Here is a 21,277-nt window from a genome sequence, read left to right as displayed (position 1 = left end):
TTCTGAATTTAGGCCCTTTTTGGACTTTAACAAATTACAACTACATCAAAATATTGTATCCCCAACTCCTACTGTTTCCATTGAATAGAAATGATACTTGGCATACATCATCAGCATTAAGTGGACATGTGCATAATTTTGGAACTTTTACCTCTGATTATTGTCTGGAATTATGGCCCTGTTGTGGGCTTTATCATTCTGTCAAGCAGCTTCAGGAGGCATGTGTCATACAATGTTGATATCATTCTTGTTCGATTTTGCTGTATTTTTTGTGTAAGCGAGTTCTATCATTCAAAATTGTTGCCCATTTTGCACTTGTTTATGTCTGTTTTTATTACTTTAACTTTTTTAATGACTAGACTTTTAAGTAGTTGAGGCTTTTGAATCTTTGAGTGTTGCTGACCTCCAACAGCTCTTGTTATTTGTACAAGTAAAATTTTATAACCTTCAGATGCCTCCTCGATATATTTCGTCTGTACTTCAATCATCTATCAATATTTAATACATCATAATGGTGAAAATTCTATGACACTGCTTTGTAATCACACTGTTAACCAAGTCATAATAAGTCCATAAAACTAACTTCGTATTCCATTTTGGGCAATAAAATAATTCAACAACTTTTTTTACTTTGATAGGACCTAATAAGTAGTTAGGATTGGTCAGCTAAATTTGGGGGAAGAATTCATTCCATATACTACTGCCTTGCAGACTGTTTATTCACATATAAATCAACACATCACAGATCTCACACAATGAACCAGTCAAAGTTAGTGGTTTATGGAAGGCTAATGGCTGAGGATTATATTGTTAAAAGGAAACAAAAACGACTGGGAAATGGTATCACAGCTTAATCTGAATTAATGAGAAACAAAAATACATCTACAATGTCATCATCCAGTGATGACTATTGCACAAAATATGGCAATGTCCGTTCCAAACAACCAGCAAGATCCCACGCATGACTCAGCTATACCTCACCACTTGACTTCTAACTCTTTTACTCTGCAAAAAGCAAAACAAACTTCATATTTATCTGCAATCAAGGTATTCATATCAAAATTCTAGATGTTTTTTTTTTCAATTTAAAAAGCATGATAAAAAGTATCTAAGCATTTTTGTATTTCACACAGGCATTTGAAATACTTTTACCTAACTCTATGAATAATATGAGCAGTTGTAACTTGGCTACAATGTTTAAATATCTGTATTTTAAACAAGAAAACTGCACACAGACTTACAGTCATAAGAAATGAAACATACTAAACAATGCACCAGTAAAAAAGCAGAATTGAAAGTTATTACAGAACCAGATACATTGACTTAGTCTACAATTATTAAATAGACAGTTTATTTTCAAAACAACCTTTCTGCAACCAGTTCTTTGTGCACTGATAAATTTGTCCTTGCGTTTCTGTTTTTGTTTTTCACGCTGAAGCCTCTGAATACTTTGACGTTCCTCCTCTGTCATCAACTTGGTTCTCCGTCGTGCTCTATGAAAAACCTTACGAGCAGACTGATGTGCTGCCTCCTGTACAAGAAATGAAGTATGTTATTTAATATTTTAGCATTTACAATATGATGAAACTCCACTGATTAGGCGTAAAAAAAAGAAAAAAAGTTTGTTTCCGGTAACCTGCTCAAAAAAAATTAGGGTAAGTAGGTCTGTAATTTATTTTCGAATTTATTAAGTAGAGATTTTCGGAAATTATTTTTTGTGTCAAAAAATGAATATAAATAAGGGGGTTATGCCTTTAGAGCATCAGTAAGTTGATTTCTAACCATGACCATGTTTAAAGCATAAAAAGTGCAGTTTAAAAAGTTTTAAAAAAATTCTCCAAGGCCATAAAACATTTAGGGTAGGTTGGGATACCGGAAACAAACAATTTTTTTTTTACGCCTTAACTACAGGTAAAACTCATTCATATTTGAAAAGATAAAGGAACAAATAAAAGAAACAGAGATGAACATACTTAAAATAATTGAATCTTAATAACTAGAAAACTTTATAGATGACTGGCAGTCTGTAACAAAAACCTTGTCAATTGATAGGATTTGTAAAATTGGAGAAAAAATACTGACACAAGTCCAAATGTGTGTTATTCTGTATTTCTTACTACATATGTATTCATAAAGCTTCAAACTAAAATTTTAAAGAATTAACATTTCCTGTACAGTATGCACTTTTTGCATAAGGATATGGTACAATTCAACAGCTATGCAAAATTCAGAATGCAGTGCCTGAAGCAGCTATCAGCTCAAAGCTTTTAGCCTTAGTGATGTTCTGTTACTTTCTTTTTGCTAGTGTATATTTACTATGTAATGTTTGTACTTTTAAAGAAAACAACTTATATCTTATCCAATTTTGGTAAACACAATTTTTGCCCTTCTGTAAAGACAGTGAAAAAAGGCAAATTATAAACAAATCTGTCAAAAATATCCTGAAATAGGACATAAGACAAGTTAAATAAGGTGAAAATTTTACCTTCGAAGGAAGTCCCCCCGCTTTCGTTTCGCTCACACTCGACATTGCTTGATGCTTTACTTCTTGTGAAAGGTCCAATAAATACTCCATGAGATTACTATCTGTTACACTGGTTTCACCACGTACATCTATATGTTGATCTAGCCTTGTCCTAGTAAAGCTGTCCTCATCTGAGGAAAAAAGACAGGTACCCTTGATTACAGCATTTTGCAAATTTGTTTTAAATGTTATGATCGTAACCAACAAAAATATAACTTAAGATTTAAAGTAGAAACTAGATGTAAAATGTTTTGATGAATAATAACTTATTATGTAGAGGGACCATTTGACTTGGATAATTATCTCCTTGCAGAGAGTAAATAAGAAAGAAAAAAAAAGTTTAAATGAATGAATCATGTTCATAGTGGCTAGGGGCCTACTGACAGGACCGAGAGCTAGTCTGCATCTAGAGGTCTGATATCTAATTAATGACTTCTTTGCTAACAAATAATGGTATCCTGTTTCCCCTAAAAAAGACAATCCTACCAAAGATTTAACTCTCCTTCTGTGGCGCAAATGGTGGCCTCTTGGAACAAATAACTGACAATCAACTGGCAAAATCAAAGTGCTGACAGCACAGAAAGGTTGAAACCCACATCTGATGTGCAACACTTCCATGAAACAGTATAACATTCAAACCATTTGCATCCATGTTACATTATATATTAGAATTCTGCTCTGACTAAAACCATCAAGTTTCTTGAAACACACTGACGAGCAGGATAAGGCAACCCTTCATCGGCTTAACTAGAATTTACTATAATGTTACCAATGAGAAATACAGTGTTTCATTAAAAACACAAATATTCACAAGAGAAGATAGATAATAGAAATATCAAATCCATGTCTTTTTTATTCAAATTAACATTTGACAGTTAACAGTTAGAAAGATATAAATGTTATTTTATGCTAAAAATCTATAGAAAATGCTATTTTTAAACTACCATTGTGTCGTAGTTTCTCTTTAGATTTTCTAAAGTTATACACCATTAGAAAGCTTGCGAACTGAGCTTTTCACAGGTGTATAATTTGATGTAATTTCTTTTATCATGTGCACTGAAATGATTGTTAAACCTGACCAGGAACTTTTACGTAGAAATTATGTTGAGAGATAAGCAGTCGGTATACTCGTAAATAATCAATAAAAGTAGTGAGGAAATAGAACCGCGGATTAATCTGCTTCAGTGAAAACTGTCAGTATTGAATTCTTGCTGTCTCTAGAATACGGTAGTAATAGGTTTCAACCTAAAAACTATGATAAACTTCGTTTTGTGCAGTTTTTGCTCTTGGACATTATTCTAAATGCATCAAAAAGATGCGTCACTGTTGTTTGAACATACTGGTAATGAGGTACCTGATGTATGAACTGTCCATAGTGAAGCCCAGTTATAGTCTGCTATCCTAAATAAAACAGGTTATTTATTTTTTTTTGTTTGAAACAATGACTTCCTTACGTTTTGATGATGTTTGTTTTCATTAAAAAAAAAAAAAAAAAAAAAACAAAAACAAAACGCCTCGGTAGCCTAGTGGTAGAGCGTCCGCTTCGAGTGTGGGAGGTCGTGGGTTCGATCCCCAGCCGCGTCATACCAAAGACGTAAAAACTGGTACTAGCAGCTTCTTCGCTTGACGCTCAGCATTAAGGGGATAGTGCTAGGACTGGTCAGCCCGGTGTCAGAATAATGTGACTGGGTGGGGTATCATGCCACGTGTCTACGGCGTGATATTCCAGTGAGACAGCACTATAAAGTTGGGCATTGTGCTCACTGCTACAAGTAAACATTGTCGTTTATATGACTGAAAAATTGTTGAAAAAGACGTTAAACCCGAACACACACACACACACACTCATTAAAAAAAATATCTAAAAGTTATCAATCCACAATTTAAAATAAATTGAAAGGTGTTGGTATTACATGTACATAAGATTACCAATAAGCTGTAGGATATCAGGATAGGGGGCCATATTGTCTGTTTTCCATGTCTGCTGCTGTATGTTATCCAAGGTCTTGATCAACATGGGTGTGGTCAGCATTGCAGCTTCATATGTTGACCTATCAATAATGCTGTAGTTTATCAAAGAAGAACATTGAAATCTAATAAATATCAGTCTGCAATATAAATTAATATCCCCTTTATTTTTTTCATCAAGACATTAAAATCCTGTTACTCTCTGTAAAACTAAAGAAACCACTGAAGGCCAGTAAATATTTTATATATATAAAAAAACGAGGTATAAATTCAAAAAAATTAAACATATATTTTTTTCTATTACCTTTGTTGAAGGAAAATGTATAAGCTGATAATATGAATCAACAGTACAAAAGTATATATATTGGGATATCACAATGTATGCTCAAATCCAAAAATGATGTAATTAAAACCAGATTGATCATGATGGGACAGATTATTAAAAATTTGATATAGGACATTACCTGAATGGTGTTCCCTGGTGATGACCTGTCAAGGCTGGTGTTTTTGGTGTAGATGGCTGACTGAAACTTAGGTTGATCAACCTTTGTGGAGCACAAATTTGCGGGATAACAAATCTACGTGGTGTGTGGAATGATGCTGGCTTTCTAAAGATCACTGGTGTAAAGAATTCTTCAGGCCTTTGAGATATCACAGGACTTGTGATGTTTGTGAAGACACTGGTACATGTTAGAATATCTTTCTCACAATCCTGAAACAGTAAAAGTAATGTAACTATGCAGTCTTTGACAGTCCCTTCTAAAAAAAAAAAAAATAGCCTTTTCCTCAAACAAATTTCTTCCGAAAACTAATTTTCCCTAAAAAGTGAAACCCCAAGACTGGGATTTGACATTTTCAACAAGTATGAGTTGTAGGAACAGAGAGGTGCCACATGTGCATTATTTGACAGAAAACTATCTTGAAGTAGTTGATTTAAAATGAAAATCAGTTTAACCTTTACCCTGCTAAATTTCTAAAATGGACTGGTCTATCATTCAATCTGGGCAGTACCATTTATTATTCGAAGCAGCATTCACTAAAAAAAACTGACGAACATTGCAGACCAAGATCAGCCTGCACAGACGTGCAGGCTGATCTTGGTCTGCACTGGTCGCAAAGCAGAGTCACTTGCCACCAGCAGGCTAAAGGTTAACTGAAGTTTTCATGTTGTTGGACTCAGGACTGCAATAAAATTTCCCTGATATCAATACTACAGCATTATTTTCCCCTCTCGAAAGGCTAGGGCACCTTCCTCAAGTCTTTGAAAACCCTGTACTATGTTTCTGAGTAAATGTATTTATGAAAGGACATTCCAAAATAATATTTAAATAGATTTGATGAAAAAATACTAGTATTGATACTATTGTCTTTTTAAACTTTTGTCATATTTATGTAAATATTGGCATATTTTTTTTTGATCTTATCATACAAGCCAACTATCTTAATTTAATATAATAAAACTTATTACTTCTTTTGTTCTTTCTCAATTTTTTCCCCCGGTTTTTTAAGAGAAAATCTGTTTAAAATGCCTCTTCCCCTCAGTTCTGAGTCTGTGACCAAATGCTCAATTGTGAAATATTTCATTTTCAACTGTTAAGAAGTTTATGAATGTTGAGACAAAGACCATTGCAATTAAAAACTCATTAACAACTAAATATATGATGTACAATTTTCTTTTATCAAAGGGCAATCTATAATCCCATCAAAGGAAGGCATGACAACTTCTTGTACGAGAAAAATTTAACTTCCAGATCAAGCCATTTTTAGCTCGACTATACGAAGTATATGGAGAGCTATCCTACTCAACCCGGCGTTGGCGTCCTTCCGCGTCCCCACCTTGGTTAAAGTTTTTTTTACACTTTCTCTTTTTTCTCCATATCTCTGTAATAACTTGATGGATTTGTTTCAAACTTAAAATAGTTATTCCTCATCATCACCCACATCATAATTATGGCACAAGGGCCATAACTCTCACACCAACATTTGATGAATTATCCCCCCTTTTTACTTAGAATTCAGGTTAAAGTTTTGATGCACTTTCACTCTATCTTAATCATTACTAAATGGATTTGATTCAAACTGAAAGCAGTTGTTCCACATCATCTCCCACATCATATGACACAAGGTCCATAACTCTGCAGGGCACTAGACAACTTTTGGGGACAGGTACCCATACCCTCAGAAAGGGGAATTTTTCGTCTTTTTAGTTTTTAGCCATATATCTGTTAGTACTTTTTACACTTATTAATACAGTTTTTCATATTTTCTAACTAAATGTAATTATATTGCAGCAGTAACCTTCCTTAGAGGCACTATAATATAACTTGAAAGAGAGTTCATATCTATTTGTGTCAAACAACCTATTATCAGGGGAATTTTCTTCTGAGAAAGGGGAAAAAAACGTATTATTTTATGAGGGGAATTGGGCCCATAATCGGCCCCAAAAATGGCCAAACGAGTGCCCTGCTCTGGTACCACTATTTAAAGAATTATCCCCCACTTTTACTTAGAATTGCAGGTTAAGTTTTGGTGCACTATCGCTCTATCTCAGTTATTACTAAATGGATTTGATTCAAACTTTTAAAAATAGTTGTTCCACCTTATCACCCACATTATATGACACAAGGTGCATAACTCTGGCACCATTTTTTATGAATTATGCCCCCTTTTTCTTAGAATTTAATGTTAACATGTATAAATATTTTAAACAGTCAACAGCTGCAATACTTTCAAGGGTTCAGTTCATCGAGACGGCTCAGAATTAAGAGGAGGCACATTTTTCTTTTTGGTAAATCACTGCTACAGCAACCATACTCCAACTGATTTGTTCTACAATTAACTAATGAGTAAGGTTGAAAATATCATGCATTCAATTTCAAGGCTGCCCAGGAGATTGTAGTCCAGTGATATTTGGAGTTAGCTCAACCTCAGGCCCCATCTGTGGTATGGCATTTATGTAGTGAGAATTCTTTTTTTTTTTTTTTTACTACATAAGGCTAACGTCAGATGGGGCCTGTCATGCCAGAGCCGCGGCGAGTGGGGTTGGCAGTATACTGTGTACCAAATTGATTGTCTCTGTTCAGTTTGATTGTAAGTTTGACAGTTACCTCCAATGCTTTAGAAATTAAGACTGGGTCAGCATGAAACGATTGAAGAAAGTCCACTTCGTCAAATACGCTTTCTGTCGACATATTTACCCTTAAAATCGTTTTAAAAATCGTCTGCACTTCTGCGGATCCACCAAGGGGCAAGAACTGAGACACGTGGATAATTTACCCAATAAATGACCCGATAAGAATATAATTGACCAATCAGCGAGAAGATAACAAAATGCAGTTGGATGCCTTCTGTTGCTTTCCATTTCTACTTTCGTTTTTGAACAAGGAAGTGCAGCAAACCTGTTAAAAATGTGTATAACCTGTGTTAAAGAAGAATTTCCGGACAGGGTAAAGCAATTCATAGTTTTCTTTCTTGTATAAATTTGAAAAGACATAAGCTAAATAGTAGTTGCCCCTGATGATTACAAATTATACTATCATACTTTATTCTACCTCACTATGACGCTGTGTACGACTCAGTTGTAATGTCTCTTCATATTTTTAAGTGTTTTATGCTGTACTGATGTGTACATGTCGTTGAACAGTATTTACCAAACCCATTCAGTAGTCTTCATAAACAAATTAATTATTGTTTAAGTGTACATGTCGTCTACAGCACTGTAGTTTGATAAAGTTTTGTTCCCAAAAAATAGGGTAGTAACTTCACTTTGAATTTAAATAGAGAGTATAGATATTGCAAGATTCTTGCCTCAACTGAAAGGTATTTCAAGTTAAACAGTGTTATACAATACAATGCATCTATTTTCTATTTTTACCAACTTCTTTGATATATGCCTTTTTTAAATATTTCTGCAGGAATCTGTGTGCTTGGACAGTGGATCATACATGTTGAACTTTGCTGGTTGTGCACAGTGTGGGGAGAAGAGTTGTTTGTCTACAGTAAATAGACAGACATCAGAGGACGAATCAGAAGAGGAAGTAACCACTTACCAGCGTAATTTCTCGTTTTCAAGACTGCGTTTTGCTTAAGTAAAGGTTCTGTTGTAAAAAAAAAATCAATGATAAAATTTTTAATACTCCTTCATAGAGATTGAGGAACTTACTGTAAGACTACTGAAAATTATATCCGTTTCTTTTAAAAACTCTTCGGTGTAACCTATACTTAATATTATTATTCTAGGTTCAAATATGGACAGAATCAACATTTTATATATTTTGTCTACTTGTTTAAGATATATATTTTTACTGCCATGTTTTCTTGAAATATCAAAAAAGTTAAGTATATAACGCAGTATAAATAATACATAATTATATAATGTATGTGGTCTGTGTGTAAAAGAAGAAAAAAAACTATTATACTGTATATAACTGGTCTCAGTTACACTTTCATGCAGTCCAGGACTTCATGTAACAGAGGGTAATTTTTCTTTCAGATGTTTGCCAGAGCTGTAATCATGTTATAGCAAACCATGAGCATATATTTAGGATAGAAGAGGATTTTCAGGTATGCACATTAATGGACAATGAATATATTTTTATACACCCGTAGGGACATATTATGTAATAAAAAATATTTCCTCATAAGAGCATCACACGCACACACACACGAGGGTCCATAGTAAATATAATCGTGTCCAAAAATAGGCCCAGTATCGGATTGGAAAAGTCACGAAAAGAATATAATGGATACGTTGTTTAAAAAGGAAAATACAAATACGTACTCATATTTCAACTATGTACAAATAGGAACATCGTTTTTGTTCTTTTTGACCATTATTATCAACGAGGGAAAAGTGAAAAGATACAGTAATTTGCATGTATAGAAATGTACGGCCATACAAGGTTACTATTAGGTATTATCGAAGGTATCATTATTGAACCTTCAAGCTACACAACACTTTAAATTTTCGTATCCATAAACTTCTGATTAATTTGTTATTCAAACTTCTGCATTGCATCATGAAACCTTCCATTATTTAATTATTGAAAATCTAACTCCATTATAGATTTTTAGTTTTTGCCGAGACTATCGTTGATTCTTCCCCCCCCCCCCCCCCCCCCCCCCCCTTTTTTTTGGGGGGGGGGGGGGGGGGGGGGGGGTTGGGGGAGTCAAGTCTGATCCTTTACGTGAATTTATCTACTATTTATTTTGAAGGGTTCAAAGGTTTAATGCCCGTCCTTTAAACACTATTTCAGTTATTTACAGACAGACAGGCAGTTGATAAGCCTGGTCTACGTTCCTGGGAAGAACTAGTTTTAGACTCGCATATTCAGTAAGAAATTACCGACTTTTTCAACTAAATAGGCATGGTCTGTTCCGGGAATCGAACTTATGACCTTCAGTCAATGAAAGGTTACAGGGATTTAAAAAATCGACTCCAAGAACTGGAGCACGAGTCAGGCAAATTTTATATTTTAACAGCTAAACACGAGATAAAGTATTTAAAAGAAAAGTCTGCAGCAAAGGGCACTGAAATTTAGGCAGGACAATGCCTATATAATGTATTAGAAGATTCCGACCTAAATTTAGTCTGTATGCATGCTTAACATAATGTTTTATGGCAAGATTCATTTTGAATTGAAATGACGATTAGTATATCTTTTACATTTCGATTAACACTCATTTCATCAGTATTTAAATCAACTTTACATCTTGTAAAATTCTCAGTCATGTGGCCAACGTAAACAAGTTCATTTAGTGTATTTTACCGAATTGTTGCGTAAATTAATCATACTTCGTATCCATGGTATCGGAAAAAATGCTCAAAGGGCGAAGTTACCTGTATAGACGAGGTCCAAAAATGCTTTCAGCATCGCCGCTTTTGTGACGTAAATGGTAAAATTCTATCGATTAAAAAAAGGAGATGGGGCAGTTTGATCTGCAAACAGTAGTAATAACCTACAATGCCGGTCATTCCCTCCCCGTCTTTTTAAAAATATTTCACAGATGGCATAAATTATATCATTTTTCTCAATAAGTCTTACTTAGATATATTTCTTAGCGTATACAACTGTTTTAATCAAACATGTGAATATCATAATGTAATCAGCTATAGTGTTACTTTTACATAGTGTTACTTTTACATAAGCACAATTGAAGTTTTTGTGGAGGCTAAATTCAATTGTCAGGATGCAAACTATAAAAATCCATCATGATAACATGCATTTTATGAAGAAGTATAGATGGATATTAAGGTAGGTTGTAATAGAATTTAGGCAAAATATTTCCTGTGGGAATACCATCGAAGCAGGATTGGTTGGATTTCAATTCTGATGGATGTTGTTTCTGTTCTAAACAAGAAAATAAAACAGAAATAGATCCAAAAAACATTGATTCTTTGTTAGCTGTTTGCAAAACTCGAAATGACAAGATAGCTCAAATTATTGTTGCAAAAGAAAAACTATTCGTTCCGGGGAGGTAAAACTATGCTACCTTAAAGGTGGATAATCAGATTTTGGCAATGTAACGGATTTGTTCGAAACTTTAGCATCTGATCATTTACACTCATTTATGTTCACTTAACACTTAATACAAATTAGATTTTCACTGGAGGTATTTTTAAAATTTCATTTTCCTATCCTGGTTGCCCAACCAAGATAGAGTTATTTTATCATAAGTATAAATTTGATAAACATACTTTGCCTAAGGAAATGTATAAATATTAGACATATTGTAATATATTTGTAAAATATTTGCATTAAAAATTATGTATTTAGATGGAATTCATTAGAAACGCGTTTGAAAAATTGTTATTACCTCCCTTTGCCTATCTTGGTTGCGCAACCAAGATAGATTGGAAATAAATAATTTCAGAAGCTACACACAGCTTTTAAACTTGCATTTTGGTTCAGATTGTTCAATAGTTGATATGTCTATCAAATGCAAATGTAAAACTAGCCATTGTATCGAAATAAAAAGAAATACCCAGCTTTTTATATACTTTCATATTAAAGGGGAGTAATTACAAAATTTTATAAAAATAATAAAATATACATTTCAAATAGGAATCTAACTCTATGTAATCGGTCTTTTTGTTCCTTAAATAATTCTCTACCAGAATATACAATAAGTAAAAAATGTCATTAAATGTTGTTTAAATGTGATTGACCACCTTTAAGCCAGGCTGCTCTAAATTTGTTCATCCATTCTATAACAAACTAAAGAAGAAGCTGCATCATCTGATGATATACATCAGACAACAAAAAATTACCAGATTTCAGCAGACTTATGACAGTCTTGACTGGAAAAAAACTAGTTTATCTGTGGTGAAAATTAAAATGGTCCAGAGTTGAAGATGCTTTAGGTGCCATGGGGGGTGGGGTCATGAGGGGTGTTGCACTTCCCACTTCCTCTCATATACAGACTCGGTCAAACCGAGTCTGCTATCATTCTGCCTAGTTGCTTTTTATGCTTCTAAAGGACCTTCTTACAGATTGTATTAACTATTGCAACAGCAAATGTGCCGTGTGGCGGCCGAAAAAATTTCCACATACTTGGATTCAGTGTTGTTGTTATTTCTGGTCCTTTGGAATTAAGGAGACCACTCAATGTTCATGGGTAATAAAGTTCCGCTTAAGCCGTTGCTAGGGGACATGAGGGGGGTTGCACTTTCCACTACCTCTCAATCAAACAGAGTCTGCTATTGTTTTGCTTGATTGAATTCTGTGTTTCCAACGGATCTTCTCACAGATTTTATCATCTTTTGATGAAAGTTCAAAACTTTATTTACAGCTTCTATAAATATCAAAATTAAAGAATGACACTAAACTGTATTTTAGATTACCTAGTTCAAAAGGTTATTTAGTGGCTGTTGAATTGAGATATCACAGGAAGAGGGATTGTTTGGCAAAATTATTAGTGTTTGCCGAAAAATGCATAAATACTAATAGTAGTTCAAAAATGTTGTCGGAAAACAGTTGTTATACCAATAGAAGGTGGCATGCTTTACATGATGGGTTTGTTAAATGAGAGTGGGCATATTTATGGTGATGCTGGTCTGAAGGACCTCTTGATTGACTCTGATGTATTTGCCAAACTTACAGCAGGGCATATTTTGTCTGGAAACGATTTCGACATGCAAAAGTTATGGAAACTGTAGCATGCACGTCAGCTTATCACAGTGGACAAGTGTGTGAAGTTTCAATCCATTCTCATTAGTGAGTACTGAGCTACCAGCTTTCATACAAAATTAAACCAAAAGTTGCTAAGTCGCTAAGTCAAAAACTGGGAATAATTATGTGACAGTGTAAAGTAGAGTTATGAACCATGTGCAATGAATTAAAGATCATCACAATGAAAAATGTGTGCAGTTTCAGTCCATTCCCATATGAGAACTCACCCTTTCCATTAAGTTTGTTCACAGATGGTGGCATTATGATTGCAACAAAGAAATTTCTGAAAATTAGTGATGTAGTACGGAGTCTGTTAATGTTCTTTTGCATTGATTACTTGTCTATGCTCAAAATAGACGAGCAAATAGTTGCATTTTTCAGTTCTCATGTTTTAACGTGATGTTCTAATATCTGTTTTAACACCTTTTCATAAATAATTTAATGAAGTATTTTTCTTTTATTTTGTTTATTATAAAAGATGGATTTGAATTCACTGAAACATTATCCATTTATGGTGGGCTTAAATATTTTTGTATGATATTAGATGGTGTACTACTTGACCAAAGCTCTTGGCAGTATTTTACCATTAGCAGATGACCATTCTAAATACTCTTTCCTAAATGTCTGTTGATATTAAAAAATTCAACAGATGATCAAAGTATATTGTACAACAAGATTTAAACTTTCAGCTATAACTTTAAAATGAAACTGTCGCAATAAAACATTAAACTATCATGGACACAGCCGTTTATCTTGGACATCATGTACAAGTGTTTTCACAAAACATGAATTTTCTTTATCAAAAGTAAATTTACAAAAGAAAGAGTATACAAATAATAAAGAAATCTTCCAAAAGAAGAGAAATACAGAAGAAATATAAATTTCGGGTTAATTTTAAGCTCACCTGTCACAAAGTGACAAGGTGAGCTTTTGTGATCGCAGGGTGTCCGTCGTCCGTCGTCCGTCCGTCAGTCCGTGCGTCCGTGCGTGCGTCTGTAAACTTTTGCTTGTGACCACTCTAGAGGTCACATTTTTCATGGGATCTTTATGAAAGTTGGTCAGAATGTTCACCTTGATGATATCTAGGTCAAGTTCGAAACTGGGTCATGTGCCATCAAAAACTAGGTCAGTAGGTCTAAAAAATGAAAAACCTTGTGACCTCTCTAGAGGCCATAATTTTCAATGGATCTTCATGAAAATTGGTCAGAATGTTCATCTTGATAATATCTAGGTCAAGTTCGAAACTGGGTCACGTGCGATCAAAAACTAGGTCAGTAGGTCTAAAAATAGAAAAACCTTGTGACCTCTCTAGAGGCCATATATTTCACAAGATCTTCATGAAAGTTGGTCAGAACGTTCACCTTGATGATATCTAGGTCAAGTTCCAAACTGGGTCACGTGCCATCAAAAACTAGGTCAGTAGGTCAAATAATAGAAAAACCTTGTGACCTCTCTAAAGGCCATATTTTTCATGGGATCTGTATGAAAGTTGGTCTGAATGTTCATCTTGATGATATCTAGGTCAAGTTCGAAACTGGGTCACGTGCGGTCAAAAACTAGGTCAGTAGGTCTAAAAATAGAAAAACCTTGTGACCTTTCTAGAGGCCATATATTTCACAAGATCTTCATGAAAATTGGTCAGAACGTTCACCTTGATGATGTTTAGGTCAAGTTCGAAACTGGGTCACGTGCCTTCAAAAACTAGGTCAATAGGTCAAATAATTGAAAAACCTTTTGACCTCTCTAAAGGCCATATTTTTCATGGGATCTGTATGAAAGTTGGTCTGAATGTTCATCTTGATGATATCTAGGTCAAGTTCGAAAATGGGTCACGTGCGGTCAAAAACTAGGTCAGTAGGTCTAAAAATAGAAAAACCTTGTGACCTCTCTAGAGGCCATATATTTCATGAAATCTTCATGAAAATTTGTCAGAATGTTCACCTTGATGATATCTAAGTCAGGTTCAAAAGTGGGTCACGTGCCTTCAAAAACTAGGTCTGTAGGTCAAATAATAGAAAAACCTTGTGACCTCTCTAGAAGCCATATTTTCCATGGAATCTGTATGAAAGTTGGTCTGAATGTTCATCTTGATGATATCAAGGTCTTGTTTGAAAGTGGGTCACGTGCCTTTAAAAACTAGGTCAGTAGGTCAAATAATAGAAAAACCTTGTGACCTCTCTAAAGGCCATATTTTTCAATGGATCTTCATGGAAGTTGGTCTGAATGTTCATCTTGATGATATCTAGGTCAAGTTTGAAACTGGGTCAACTGCGATCAAAAACTAGGTCAGTAGGTCTTGAAATAGAAAAACCTTGTGACCTCTCTAGAGGCCATACCCTTGAATGGATCTTCATGAAAATTGGTCAGAATGTTCACCTTGATGATATCTAGGTCAAGTTTGAAACTGGGTCATGTGCCTTAAAAAACTAGGTCAATAGGTCAAATAATAGAAAAACCTTGTGACCTCTCTAAAGACCATATTTTTCAATGGATCTTCATGAAAATTGGTCAGAATTTTTATCTTGATAATATCTAGGTCAAGTTCAAAACTGGGTCACATGAGCTCAAAAACTAGGTCACTATGTCAAATAATAGAAAAAACGGCGTCATACTCAAAACTGGATCATGTGGGAAGAGGTGAGCGATTCAGGACCATCATGGTCCTCTTGTTGTATTTTGACCTTGAACCAACCTTAACATTGACCTTAAAGTGGTTAACACTTTTTGTCAATTTGTTTGTTTTTGTTTTTTTTTGGGTTTAACGCCAATTTCAACAGTATTTCAGTCATGTAACGACGGGCAGTTAACCTAACCAGTGTTCCTGGATTCTGTACCAGTACAAACCTGTTCTCTGCAAGTAACTGCCAGCTTCCCAACATGAGTTATCAGAGGTGGAGGACGAATGATTTCAGACACAATGTCTTTTATCAAATCGTCACGGAGAACATAGTATACGTCCCGCCCGAGGATCGAACTCTTGACCCCGCGATCCGTAGACCGACGCTCTCCCTACTGAGCTAAGCGGGCAGGCATTTGTCAGTTTGATATATATCGTAAAAATAGATAATATCCATGCAAACATTTAGCTATATAAAAAAATAAGGAGGAAATATCAATTTTTGGGGTACTTTAAGTACTTTGGCCTTGAAATGACTTTGATCTTCACCTTGACCTTAAAAAGGTCACTGCTATATTCCAATTTAAGAAACATTATAATATAAAATTATATCCATGCAAATATTTAGCATTACCTTTATAAATAAAACTTATAAATAAAACCCCAATACTGTTACATACAATTTTCATTTTCAATTTTGGTGGCCATCTTGGATTTCTCGGAATGCCACCATATTTGCCAATTTATGCCGGCAGATCCAGATACTACAGATATTGCCAAACATTTTGGTATATAACATGCCTTGTTAACAGAGGGGTCCCACTTAAATTACTCCTAAAATAGGGGACTTTTCTGATCATTGTCACTCTACCAATAACATATGAGTAGTGATACTTTGAGTATTTTTCGCATGAATGAGATATGACCCCATTTTCATCATTGGCAATTTGGAGAAAACCGTTCTTTTTTTTCAATACACATTAAATGTAGCAAATATTGTCAGAATGTAAATTATTAATAAGCTACTGTAAATACAGTAAATAAATTCAATTTTGAAAATGAATAACCACTTCTTGGATTTGTTTATATTACTGACCAATGAGAATGGACAAACATTACTTTTTCCCAGGTATACGATTACCTTATTACAAGGTCCTTGTACTTTTCTGAATTGGTGGTCTCTGAACTTAAAGCATACCAGTTCTTTGAGATGCATGAGAAAATTCTTGTTTCTGTAACCAGGGTTTTTGGGAAATTTTGAGAAGTCAGTCAGTCTGAAACGAAATCACGTCCAACTACACTTAAATCGGTGCTACCCCACCCACTATATGTAATATGTATACAGACTGTAACTGTTACATAGGTGGATTTTATTTGTACCTAAAAATGCATGTTATGAAATTACAAGTCATTCTGAGGTAGATTCAAGATTTTTAAGCTGTTTTGAAGTATATTATCATCATGCCTTTTTATGTCCAAAAATGCATTATGCTGTTGTTTTAAGGATTAATTATTAGATGACCAAAAATATAAATGTGATATCAGCCCCCTGCTTCGAAGAAGGAGGTGTATATTGTTTTGCAGATGTCGATCTGTCAGTCAATATGTCGGTCGGTCCATAGACCAATCTGTTTCTGGATGATAACTCAAGAACGCTTGGGCCTAGTTTCATGAAAGTTGATAGGGAGGTTGGTCATGACCGGTAGATGACCCCTATTGATTTTGAGATCAGTAGGTCAAAGATCAAGGTCATAGTGACCTGGAACAGTTAAATGGTTTCCAGATGATAACTCAAGAACGCTTTGGTCTAGGATCGTAAAAGTTAATAGGCAGGTTGATCATAACCAGCAGATGACCCCTTTTGATTTTGAAGTCAGTAGGTCAAAGATCAAGGTCACAATAACCTGGAACAGTTAAGCAGTTTTTGGATGATATCTCGAGAATGCTAGGGCCTAGGATCATGAATGTTGATAGGGAGGTTGATCATTACAAGCAGATGACCCCAATTGATTTTGAGTTCAGTTGGTTCAAGGTCAAGGTCACATTGAACCGGAACAGTTAAACTGTTTTCGGACGATAACTTGAGACTGCATTGGCTTAGGATCATGAAAGTTAATAGTGAGGTTGTTCATGATTAGCAGATGACCTCTATTGATATTGAGATCAGTAGGTCAAAGGTCAAGGTCACAATGACCCAGAACAGTTAAACGGTTTCTGGACGATAACTTGAAAATACTTAAGCCAAGATCACGAAACTAGATAGGGAGATTAATCCTGACGTGCAGATGACCCCTATTGATATTGAGGCAAGTAGGTTAAAGGTCAAGAGAATGCTTGGGCCTAGGATCATGAAAGTTGATAGGGAGGTTGGTCATGACCAGCAGATGACCCCTATTGAGTTTGAGGTCAGTAGGTCAAAGGTTAAGTTCACAATAGTGGAACTTTTTTTTTTGCCAAATAACTAGAAGATGCTTTAGTCTAAGATCACATTTGATACAAAGGTCACTTATGACCCATAATAAATTATTATTGATTTGAGGTTAGTACGTCAAACGTCCAGTTCACAGTGACCAAATAATTTCTGTTCCTTGTGTTAATGCATCAAGGGGGGCATTTCGTGTTCTACAAGCTCTTGTTTTAAGATATCAGTGATATGTGGGATCCCATTGGAAATACATGCATTGCTATATTAATAGCTAGGTCATACAGAGTTATAAGATCTCAGACACAGTTTTATTACTTGTTTGTATGTTGTTACACATGAATACAAAATAATTGAGTTTGGAATAAACATTTACTAAAAAATTTATTATTTTCAGGTATACGAGATGCTGTGTTTACTATGCGGCCGTAGTGATGACCAGAGAAGTATAATGCCATGTGATCCACGAGGACCCAAACCAGAGCACTCTGATTTTGACTGACAACCTTTTCTCGAGTCCTATGGAGAAAATGGATGATATATGTGTAACTCTAACAGTGACAGGGATATCGCTGCTTTGATAAGTTATATTGTAGACAGCATCTCTTTAGAGAAAAGTTATTTAAGCTGAGGGACAAACACTGTTTTGTTTGATTAAGTTATATGGTAGACAGTATCTCTAACTTGCTGGTGTATTTAGTATTTCAGTGTTTTTTCTGTATGACTATGTTGGTATATATGAGTTGTAATGAATAAAATATACAAAATGTTCAAATATGAAAGTAGTATTTTAATATCTTATATAATTATTGAAATGTTAATAAGCATTTGTTTTTCTAGTGGCCAAGATTTGTTCTGGGCTATAAGCAACAAGAGACAGATAGAGGATCTATAACTGAGCCATTTTTGTTGCATGATGACTTTTAAATAAATTTATTTTATTAACCATAAATTTGTTTTATAAATTTCTTTCCTTTTTACTAGTGTAATAAAATTGCAGACTTGATGATTTGACATTCTGAAGTATCACAGAATATTAATGTGCAATGAAAATTAGAACACGAGCACATAGAACACGAAATGCCCCCCTTGATGCATTCAGTAATTGCTTAAGGAACAGAAGTTATTTGGTCACTATACACAAAAGTTCTACTGTTCTGTGTCAATGTGACCTTGACCTTTGACATACTGACCTCAAAATCAATATGGGTCATCTGCTGGTCATGATCAACCTCCCTATTAAGTTTCCTGATCCTATGCCCAAGCATTCTCAAGTTATCGTCCGGAAACATTTAAATTGTTCTGGGTCACTGTGACCTTGATCTTGACCACCTACTTGCCTCAAAATCAATAGGGGTCATCTGCTGGTCATGACCAACCTCCCTATCAAATTTCATGATCCTAGGCCTTAGTGTTCATGATTTATCATCCAGAAACTGTTTAACTGTTCCAGGTCACAGTGACCTTGACTTTTGACCTACTGACCTCAAAATCAAATGGGGTCATTTGCTGATAATGATCAATTTCCCTATCAAGTTTCGTGACCCTAGGCCCAAGCGTTCTCAAGTTATCGTCCAGAAACCGTTTAAATGTTCCGGGTCACTGTGACCTTGACCCTTGACCTACTGGCCTCAATATCAATAGGGGTCTTCTGCTGCTCATAACCCACCTCCCCATCAGCTTTCATGATCCAAGGCCCAAGCATTTTTGAGTTATCATCCGGAAACAGTTTAACTGTTCTGGGTCACTGTGACCTTGACCTTTGACCTACTGATCTCAAAATCAATAGGATCATCTGCTGGTTATGACTAACCTCCTTATCAACTTCCATGATCCTAGGCCCAAGTGTTCTTAAGTTATCATCCGGAAACAGATTGGTCTACATACAGTATACCCATCCTTCTTCGAAGGGGGGCATAAAAACTGTGTTACCCTGAGCAGTACTGTGCAATACAAAAGCCAGTCTCATGATAAGAGGTTTCTGGTTGCCACTTTTTGGTAACAAACAACAATTACAGAAAATTTTAACATTATTCAGAGTGGACCTTTATTCTTCATAGGGAAAAATCATTAGGATGATGCCATCCATAGATTTATCTAGTTGGAGATGTCTTCACAAAGAGTATCTCAGGTTGTCAAAATATGAGTAGTGTCCCCTTACAGTGCCCACATTTGAAGAAATTTAACAGAGGACTTTATGACGTGCTACAGACCAAGTTTAATGAAGATCCATTAAGCACTCGTGAGAAGTAAGTTGTTTAAAGGTATATATATTTTTTCTCTAGCGCCCCCCAAAAAAGGGGCTAACAGTCGAGATTTGAACAAAGTCAAGAAAGTTCCAATTTAAAATGTTCCTGTTTGTAAAACACATATGCCCACTGTTAAATGGCCTATTGGAGGCAAGTGAGAATGTAATTTTGTATGCTGTGACCTTAGCTATTGACCAAATGACGTAAAAAAAACAAGGATCATCTACTAACTACAGGCAACCATCCTATGAAGACTGACGGGCAAAGCATTCGATAACTAGAAATTGTGTCTGCCCCCACATACTGTGTAATCCTTTATATAGTAAAAACTATCAAAGGGCCATAACTGCATTAAAATATTCACAGAAAAACTCCTTCCTTATTGATCATCTGCACATCAAGCTTGTTCATCTGTGAGTCTAATGGTGTGGGAGGAGTTGGACACATGATTTTTCTCTATATTCCATTCAACAGAAATTATCAAAGGGCCATAACTGTAGTGAAAATAGTCAAAGAAAAGATTCCTTCCTTTATGGTCAACAACACATCAAGCTTGTTGATTGTGAAAGTTGGAAGCAAATCGGGTTAATATTGTGGGAGGAGCTGGACAAGATTTTTCTCTATATTTCATATAGCTAAAAAAATTATAAAAGGTCCATAACTGCAGTAAAAACAGTCACAAAAAATTCCTTATTCTTTATGGTAGTCTGCACATCAAGCTTGTTGATCTGTGAAAGTTTGAAGCAAATGAGGCTAATAGTGTGGGAGGAGTTGGACACAAGATTTTTCTCTATATTCCATATACAGTAAACCTCGCTTATAAGGAACAGCTTGGGACCTTTAAAAATTGTTCCTTATATCCATATAACGAACAAGTTCCTTGTAACCGAGGTTGGTATAACGAACACAATTTGTATAGCGAACACTATTTGACTGACGTTTGGAAAGGGCTATGTGTTCTTACTCCGGGCCGACCAAAATCTTTGTGAGAAAGTTGCGAGTCTGTCCATTTTTAGCTCACCTGTCACAAAGTGACAAGGTGAGCTTTTGTGATCACGCAGCGTCCGTCGTCCGTCCGTCCGTCCGTAAACTTTTGCTTGTGACCACTCTAGAGGTCACATTTTTTGTGGGATCTTTATGAAAGTTGGTCAGAATGTTCATCTTGATGGTATCTAGGTCAAGTTCGAAACTGGGTCATGTGCGGTCCAAAACTAGGTCAGTAGGTCTTAAAATAGAAAAACCTTGTGACCTCTCTAGAGGCCATATATTTCATAAGATCTTCATGAAAATTGGTCAGAATGTTCATCTTGATGATATCTAGGTCAG

At 35.2% G+C, this 21,277-nt stretch overlaps 2 protein-coding genes across 3 annotated transcripts; one reads left to right on the top strand and one right to left on the bottom strand.

Annotated features, from left to right (window-relative positions):
• Nucleotides 1–698: 698 nt before the first annotated feature.
• Nucleotides 699–7,757, bottom strand: LOC123526213 (uncharacterized). 2 transcript variants are annotated; one of them, XM_045305268.2, is made up of 6 exons: nucleotides 7,600–7,757; nucleotides 4,957–5,204; nucleotides 4,454–4,587; nucleotides 2,486–2,655; nucleotides 1,367–1,531; nucleotides 699–1,005 (listed from the first exon to the last, which is right to left on the bottom strand). In XM_045305268.2, the coding sequence occupies exons 1-6, from the start codon at nucleotides 7,681–7,683 to the stop codon at nucleotides 967–969; spliced, it is 840 nt and encodes a 279-aa protein (XP_045161203.2). In that variant the 5' UTR covers nucleotides 7,684–7,757; the 3' UTR covers nucleotides 699–966. The 2 variants fall into 2 exon arrangements, with proteins under 2 accessions (XP_045161203.2, XP_045161210.2); XM_045305275.2 differs by having other exon boundaries at nucleotides 4,454–4,575.
• A 26-nt stretch (nucleotides 7,758–7,783) lies between these two features.
• Nucleotides 7,784–18,708, top strand: LOC123526229 (protein Churchill-like). Its single transcript, XM_045305286.2, has 4 exons — nucleotides 7,784–7,938; nucleotides 8,407–8,545; nucleotides 8,985–9,055; nucleotides 18,100–18,708. The coding sequence occupies exons 1-4, from the start codon at nucleotides 7,900–7,902 to the stop codon at nucleotides 18,202–18,204; spliced, it is 354 nt and encodes a 117-aa protein (XP_045161221.1). The 5' UTR covers nucleotides 7,784–7,899; the 3' UTR covers nucleotides 18,205–18,708.
• Nucleotides 18,709–21,277: the final 2,569 nt, after the last annotated feature.

This window comes from Mercenaria mercenaria, chromosome 1 (genome assembly GCF_021730395.1).
Source record: "Mercenaria mercenaria strain notata chromosome 1, MADL_Memer_1, whole genome shotgun sequence".
NCBI lineage: Eukaryota > Metazoa > Mollusca > Bivalvia > Venerida > Veneridae > Mercenaria > Mercenaria mercenaria.
This window is presented reverse-complemented; position numbering and strand designations above follow the sequence as displayed.

What these genes read in the sequence shown, in the direction of transcription:
- LOC123526213 (XM_045305268.2), bottom strand. Translation starts at nt 7,683, where the DNA reads ATGTCGACAGAAAGCGTATTTGACGAAGTGGACTTTCTTCAATCGTTT. An exon ending in TAATTTCTAAAGCATTGGAG is followed by an intron (nt 5,205 to 7,599) that starts GTAACTGTCAAA and finishes TTACTGTTTCAG; the next exon opens with GATTGTGAGAAAGATATTCT. An exon ending in AAAGAACTGGTTGCAGAAAG is followed by an intron (nt 1,006 to 1,366) that starts GTTGTTTTGAAA and finishes TGCTTTTTGCAG; the next exon opens with AGTAAAAGAGTTAGAAGTCA.
- LOC123526229 (XM_045305286.2), top strand. Translation starts at nt 7,900, where the DNA reads ATGTGTATAACCTGTGTTAAAGAAGAATTTCCGGACAGG. An exon ending in AAGAAGAATTTCCGGACAGG is followed by an intron (nt 7,939 to 8,406) that starts GTAAAGCAATTC and finishes ATATTTCTGCAG; the next exon opens with GAATCTGTGTGCTTGGACAG. An exon ending in GGAAGTAACCACTTACCAGC is followed by an intron (nt 8,546 to 8,984) that starts GTAATTTCTCGT and finishes TTTTTCTTTCAG; the next exon opens with ATGTTTGCCAGAGCTGTAAT.